General features: G+C 37.2%; 1 protein-coding gene across 3 annotated transcripts in view; it reads right to left on the bottom strand.

Moving 5' to 3' along the window:
- Wapl (WAPL cohesin release factor) overlaps positions 1-8371 on the bottom strand; it is a 66230-nt gene that overhangs the window by 38031 nt on the left and 19828 nt on the right. For 2 of the 3 annotated variants that reach the window (XM_029541388.1, XM_029541386.1), the window contains exon 4: positions 5932-6050. In XM_029541388.1, the coding sequence (XP_029397248.1) occupies positions 5932-6050 (119 nt within the window). The remainder of the gene's footprint in view (positions 1-5931; positions 6051-8371) is intronic. The other variant, XM_029541387.1, reaches the window with a different exon arrangement.

Below are 8371 nucleotides of genomic sequence, written 5' to 3'. Positions count from 1 at the left end.
GGGGAGAGGGGAGAAGGGAGAGGGGAGAGGGGAGAGGGGAGGAAAGAGATGCTTAGACTGGGAGTGGTGGCACACTTTTAATCCCAGCCCTGAGAAGTAGAGGATCTCTTCTAAGCGAGCCTGATTTCCGGAGAAAGCTCCAGGACAGAGCTACACAAAGAAAGCCAGTCTTGCAAAAAAAATTTTTAAAAATTAAAAAAAATAAAAAAATAGAAGGAATAAAAGAAATATTTAGGCTAATACTACACTATATATATGATACTACTGTATAATAAACTTGTTATATAGAAAGAAAGAATACTGTGTATACAATGATAGCAAAATACTAGCTAAAAATAAATACATGCCAAGAGTTAAGGGGTTTTACTTTTCGGGGGGGGGGGGATCTGAAGTTTTCACAATAAAAATTTTGAAGACAGAATAAAGTAATACTATTAATCATCAGGTCTCAAAGTATAGGCCATGGACACTAGAGATATATCAAACTCTTTCAGGAGACTACAAATTCAAAACTATTTTCATAATTACAGTATGATGTTATTTGCCTTTCTCAGTGTGTTGAAATTCCTGTGGATGGTGTCTTGGCAAAAATCTGTATGACCTACAAATTATACCATTTCTCATCATTGCTACAAACCATATCCATGAGCTCCATATAAAGCCTAAGAGGAATTATCAATTTATTAAATCTCAATGTTCTGTGTGACAAACGTGCACAAAATACTTTTGCATACAACAACTTTTTGAGCTATATACATCTACTTTTATCAGAAACATCACTCTTCAAAGACTGACAAACAGCCTTATTAAGACTTTGGTATCTGGCAAAAATATTTCTGTAAAGAAATAAAGTTAGACTATCACTGTCAGCTAATCCCTTTAAGACATTTGGTGCCAATGAGAAAAAAATGTCAACTCTAGCAAAAACTAAAAATTCTGGAGACCTTGATCTACTACTGTGACTCTTGACTGCTTCCTAGTACTGACGAAATTTTTTGGCTTGATGATATTAACATGAATTTTTGATTGAGCATTAATAAAATGTGTCACCTTAGAAAGTTTGCACAACTCAGGGTGGCAAGTATTCTCCAAATGGTCAAAATATATGGTTTTAAAGCATGCATGGATAAAACGTATATTCAAAATGTAATATTCTAATGTAAACAGTCTGAAAGGCTTACAGACATAGGCTAATCTTTAAAAAACTAAAATTTAAGTTTTGGTGTACTGAGCCAAATATAAAATACATCTCAATAGCTTACCTAAAATGTAACCATATAGCATATTTATGTTAGATTTTCTTCAGATATTTCTACCAATATAGCACAATAAAATATACTGAATATAAAGAAAGGAAAATACAATTGTTCTCCCCCAAGACATAGGTAGTCCTGGCTGGCCTCAAACTCAGAGATTTACCTACCTCTACATTTCCAGTGCTGGGATTAAATGCATGGGCCACCACACCAAGCCTTCAAGTGTCTTTTTTTTACTTTTTTTAAAACTCTGCCTTTACAGAGATTTACAAAAATAAAGGTATAATATTGTTACTCTTTCTTCTACATCTAAATTGTTACATCATTAGTTTATCATTTTAGGAAATCGTAAATCAATAGAAATGGGGTTTGTTTTTCATTTCTAATCTATTCAGTGTTTTATATGGTTGTTTCTGTTTGTTTTTCTTTTTTTTCTGCCTTTTTTTTTTTTTTTTTTTTAAGGTTTTTCGAAACAGGGTTTCTCTGTGTAGCCCTGGCTGTCCTGGAACTCACTTTGTAGACCAGGCTGGCTTGAACTTAGAAATCCACCTGCCTCTGCCTCCCGAGTGCTGGGATTAAATGTGTGCGCCACCACGCCCAGCTTGTTTTTCTTTTTTACCAGGTTTATGTAAGATGGAGTTTTGTTATATGGCCCAAAATCATACTTGTAATGCTCCTGTATCAGTTTCCCAGTTGCTGAGGTCATAGATGTATGCCACTTGATTCTATCTAACCCAATACATACTGATAGTGGCCATGTAGTTAAAAGTCCTTTGGGGTTCTTAAAACGTGTTAAGAATGTAAAGTATGGACTGGTAAGATGGCTCAGAGGGTAAGAGCATTGACTGCTCTTCTGAAGGTCCTGAGTTCAAATCCCAACAACCATATGGTGGCTCACAACCATCCATAATGAGATCTCACGCCCTCTTCTGATGCGTCTGAAGTCACCTACCGTGTACTTATGTATAATAATAAATAAGTCTTTGGGCTGGATCGAACGGAATTGACCCAGAGCAAGCAGAACCAACCAGAGTGAGTAGGGTTGACTGAAGGGGGCTGAGGTCCTAAAAAATTCAATTCCCAACAACCACATGAAGGCTCACAACCATCTGTACAGCTACAGTGTACTCACATACATAAAATAAATAAATCTTAGCCGGGCGTGGTGGCACATGTCTTTAATCCCAGCACTTGGCAGAGACAGGTGAATTTCTGAGTTTGAGGCCAGCCTGGTCTACAGAGTGAGTTCCAGAACAGCCAGGGCTATACAGAGAAACCCTGTCTCGAAAAACCAAAAAATAAATAAATCTTAAAAAAAAAAAAGAAAGAAAAAGAATGTAAAGTAACCAACCCTAAACACATATACATTTGAGCAAATCTAAAGGACTCAGCAAGACATATTTACATTTACATACATGTTTTGTGTGTATATATCAGTAAATAAATAAGTCATGAGCAGGGCAGTGGTGGCGCACGCCTTTAATTCCAGCACTTGGGAGGCAGAGGCAGGTAGATTTCTGAGTTCAAGGCCAGCCTAGTCAACACAGAGAAACCCTGTCTCAGAAAAACCAAAAAATAAAAAATAAATAAAAGTAGTGATTGAGACCCCCCCATATCTGTTGATAAATAATGCTCTGAAAACTAACATATATCATAAACATATATCATTTTGTAAGAACTGAAAATACATCTAAACAGCTATAATTACTTTGAAGATACCCAATGAGCTTTTACAGAAATAAAAGGAAGAAAAATATAAGACAATAAAAAAAAGTTTACATGGGGCTGGTGAGATGGCTTAGCAGGTAAGAACATTGACTGCTTTTCCAAAGGTCCTGAGTTCAATTCCCAGCAACCACATGGTGGCTCACAACCATCCGCAATGAGATCTGATGCCCTCTTCTGGTGTGTCTGAAGACAGCTACAGTGTACTTACATATAACAATAAATCTTTAAAAAAAAAAAAAAAAGTTTACATTCTAGCTACATAAAATTAGCAAGTACAAAACTATTAGCTGCAAGTTGAAGAACAAAAGACTTTTTAAATGTAAGAAATATTCTCAGTACCTGTGTTAGGTCATATTAAATTATATACTGCAATGCCTAAAAATGAAGGTGGACCACAATCACCACGTTATAGCATACACCAAAATTCACTCAAGCTAGGTAGTGGTTGCACTTATTTTTAGTCCCAGTATTGGGGAGGCAGGATCTTTGCCAGTTCAATGCTAGCCGGGTCTACAAAGCAAGTTCCAGGACAGTCAGGACTGTTACACAGAGAACCAAAACCCTATCTAAAAACAAACATTACTCAAATAGACCAAAATCCTAAATAAAACTATAAAACCCTGAGTGAAAAACAGTTTTGAAAACATATATTAAATTTGGCAATGAATTCTTGGCTATGACATCAAAACCAGAGACAACAAAAGGGAAAGAAAATAATCAAAAATTTTAAACTTGGCAAAGAGGAAGGTGTAACATTAAGAAGCAGACAAAATATTTGCAAATTATATATCTAATAAGGAATTCCTTTTTTAACTAAATTTTACATTATACAAAACATTGCCAATTAACAAAAAATAAAAAACACAGAAAAAGTAGCCCCAAACATTATTCAACTCAGGGAAGTGCTCTTTTGTACTGAATAGAATAGAAACTCAGTCCTTTCTCATCCCCTAACATTTAGCATTCTTTTTCTTTCTTACATGTTATACTAGGTGCCCACACTGTTCTCATACACACACAAATTGGCTAGACTTCAGAGAATGTGGTTTTTTTCTTTCTGAGAGTGGATGGCCTAAGCTAATATTATATATTTTAAGCTAAGTCCATCCATTTTCCTGAAATTTTTTATTATAGTTTTCTTTACAGCTGAATAGTATTCTATCACACACACACACACACACACACACACACACACACACACACACACACTCACTCACACTCACACCCCAAATATTCATTCATCTTTTGATGGACAACTATGCTCATTACAAATTCTTGGCTACAATAAAAGCAGCAATGAACATGAGAGTACAAATATCCCCACAGCAGGTATGGATTTTTCTGGGTATATGCCCAGGAGTGAGACAGCAGGCTCATATGGTAGTTAATTTTTTGAAAAATCTACTGAACTCCTACAACTAAACAGAAAAAATAACCCTTAATTTTAAAAAGGGCAAAAAGATTCAATTAGCAATTTCTCAAAATACAGACAAACAGGGTTAGGGAGACAGCTCAGTCAGGAAAGCACTTCCAAACAGGCACGACCACCTCAGTTCAATTCCAGCACTTCCATAAAAACTGAGCACAGTAACACATGCCTGTATTCTAGAAAAGTAGAAACAGGAAGATTCCCTGGACTTTGCTGGCCAATAGTAATCTAGCTGAATCTATGAACTCCAGGCTGAGTGAAATCCTGTCTCAAAAAATAAGGTAGGGAACAATAGAGAAAGATGCCTCATAGGGTCTTGAGACATCCACAGGCACATGCAGAATGAACATACATACATACATACACAGAGAGAGGAGGAGAGAGAGAGAGAGGGGGGGGGAGGGAGGGAGGGAGGGAGGAAGAGGGGGGGAGGGAGAGAGAGAAAACAAACACACACACACACACACACACACACACACACACGTAGGCTAATGACTAGAAAGCATGTGCAACAAGTTTCTAACTCAGTAGCCATTATGGAAATAAAGATTAAAGCATGACTTCTCTATAACTATTGTGGGAGCTTTCTTTTTTTACAAGAGGATCTCACTATGTATCTAGCCTTCAACTCATTCACTATATAGACAAGGTTGGTCCTAAATTCAAAGACTTGCCAGCCTCTGCCTGGGATTAAAGGCATGAACCATCACAACAAGCCTATAGTAACCTTTGTCTAGTAGCCAATGTTGGCCAAGACATGGGGAAATTGACAGAGCCTATATTGCTGAAGAGAATATAAAATGGAATGCAAAACAGTTCCTGGTTACTGAACAAGCTTGACAAATGGTATGACTGTAGGTATATAGCTAAAAGAACTGAAAAGTCAGAAAGACAGATACACAGAAGATCCCTGACTTACAAATGTTCAATCTGAGGATGTCATGAAAGCAACTAGAATTTAGTAGAAACTGTATTTTGAATTCTGGTCTTTTTCTAGACTAGTAATGTATGACAGAATGCTATTACAAGACAGAAAAACAACAAGTCTCAGCTCCCAACCAGCCTCTTGTCAGTTTAAACAACCAGTATTTTAGAGCATGGAAAAATTATTTTTTTTTAAAGATTTATAGTACACTGTTGCTGTCTTCAGTCACCCCAGAAGAGGGCATTAGATCACATTACAGATGGTTGTGAGCCACTATGTGGTTGCTGGGAATTGAATTCAGGACCTTTGGAAGAACAGACAGTGCTCTTAACCACTGAGCCATCTCTCCAGCCCAGAAAAATTATTTTTAATGCCATGTTTAGACATATGATTACATTTTTACAATGGTATATTATTAGTTTAAAAAAAAAAAAAGATTTACAGATATCCTGAGATAAACAATATCACAATGGCTCATCGGTAACTTCCCAATAAAAAGTTAAGGGTTGAGCCCTCTAATGATAAAAAAAATACATGTATACATACACACACATATTTTTATTAAAAATCACCAATAGTAATGCTTTACTTACCCGTTTGGGGCCACTAAAAATCTTTCTGGTATTTTCCTTGGATTTATCTCCTTGTTTACTTATGGGCTTCTTCACAGTCTCAGGCACACCAGTCAAGTCCTCTGTAAAATCGAAGTTTTCTGAAATGGTAATCAAAACTAGCTAGCTTTCCAGTGTTTCGAGTTATCAGAAAACATAAGGTTTTTTAAAAACATTAATGTTGGGGAAAATAATAAAGAATTAAAAGTAGTAGTGGTTGATGAAGTACTCTAACCCTATTCTCTACTTCAAAACCTATTACATATCTGTTCTAGTTGTATTTTGTACTAACAGCAAAAATCAAACATTTTCTCTTTTACTGAGAATGGGTCATATAATTAGTTGACCTGGAATTCACTATATATTCCAAAGTGGGATCAAACTCATGGTACTCCTCTGCTTTATCCTCCCAAATACTGAAATTACAGTCATACATCACCGTGCCTAGCTTAAAATTTTTTCCAAAATAAAATCTGAACTTCAGCCGGGCGTGGTGGCACACGCTATTAATCTCAGCACTTGGGAGGCAGAGGCAGGCGGATTTCTGAGTTCAAGGCCAGCCTGGTCTACAGAGTGAGTTCCAAGCAGTCAGGACTACACAGAGAAACCCTGTCTCAAAACAAACAAACAAACAAACAAAAAAAAACAAAACAAAACAAAACCCTGTACTTCATAGATAATGTAACTGCCAGATATCTATAGATACTGATATATACTTTACAAACTCATAAAAATACAAAATTTATCTAAATTTTACATTTTTTCTACATTCATGAAATCATGTTGCCTTAAAAGAATATTTACTGGAACCCAATTAGGCAAAGCTGATGAAGCAGACTCAGAATCCAAACTACTAGTCTGGTGTCAATACTGTATGCTTCTAGTACCAATGCATGTATTTGTGCTAGCTGGGAGTATAGAGTTCTCTGATGCTAGATAAGTAACTTTTGGTGTGATTCTCAAAAGTCAAAGACATTTAAGTACTCTAGACGTAGTTCAAACTGTGTAAGAGGCTGATGGCTTCTATAAAGATAACTACTCTAAAACTTTTTTAAAAGATTTATATATGAGTGTTTTTCATAACTAATTCTTGGGGGGGGGTGTGTTCTTACACCCCTTTTGTTCTCACATAACTGCAGGGCCCACTCTAGCCCATTTTAGCTCCTGAATAAAAGACACAGAGACCTGGTATTTTTATTAACAAGCTTCAAGCACTAAGCTGGGCAGGTTCAGAGCTATTCTATCTAACCTGGTTATGCTGTATACTTCCCAGCTATGTGGTCCTTTACCTACATCTGAGTCTTGCCTTGGCTCACTCTAGTCCATGTTTGTCCTCATGACTGCTCTCTCAGAGACCTCAATGGAGAATCCTCCTGGTACATCCCCATGGTCTCTCCACATCTCCCTCTCTCCTCTCCAGTCTCTTTCCAGGACCCCAACTGGAATAAGAAGTCCTGCCCTATTTTCTTCTGCACAGCTAACTAGCTGATCAGCTCTTTATTAGTCAATCAGAGGTGATGGAAAATAACTTTTACTCAACATTAAGACTGGAGATGCTTGGCCATGCCACTGTCCAGACTGCAGAGTCTAGGCATAGAAATCAGCATCTGAATACAGTGCACAAAACCATCCCCCAATAGTTTTGCCTATATGAGCCTGCCTGGGGAGACTGCAGAGATGGTAAGGCATCAGATTTTCTGGAACTGATGTTTTGAACCACCACGTGGGTGCTGGGAACTAAGAATAACAAACACACGTAACCACTGAGCCATCTCTCCAGTTCCAAAGAGGACAAAGTTTTAAAAAGCACAATCTTTGGGAGTGGTACACCGTCCTAATCTTAGCACTTAGGAGGCTGAGTCAGGAGGCAAAGAAAACAACCAAGATAGCTATCCTTGGCTAATACAACAATGTGGTTCAATGACCTGTGAGTCTTCACATAAAAAACACTGAAGGATTAGATTACTTCTCAAATGGTTATAAACATTTTCTTCTAATTTAAAAGAAGGAAGAGAACCTCAACTTTTAAAAATGATTGCTGGTTCACACATTATATCAAGACTGAACTGCAACTTAGTGTTTCTCACTCAAGTGGTCTTATAGTTTTCAAATGTTATTCAGTATCAACTTCATTTCTCAAATTGACTCTAACTTTTCATACTCCAGAATTTAAGTTCTATTGCTCCAAGTTACAAAAACAGACCTAGCTCTCACTAGAGACTCAACTACTAAGAGGGCCTGGTCATTGAGCCTACAATCTTAAGGCAATTTTTATTATTAAAAGAGAATACTTTTGCAATCCCAGCACTTGGGAGGCGGATTTCTGAGTTCCAGGACAGCCAGGGCTACACAGAGAAACCCTGCCTCGAAAGAGCGAGAGAGAGCGAGAGTGAGAGAGCGAGAGAGCGAGAGAGCGAGAGAG

The sequence above is a fragment of the Mus pahari genome, chromosome 8, assembly GCF_900095145.1.
Source record: "Mus pahari chromosome 8, PAHARI_EIJ_v1.1, whole genome shotgun sequence".
NCBI lineage: Eukaryota > Metazoa > Chordata > Mammalia > Rodentia > Muridae > Mus > Mus pahari.
Note: the sequence above shows the minus strand (reverse complement) of the source record. Positions and strands in the feature narration are given on the sequence as shown.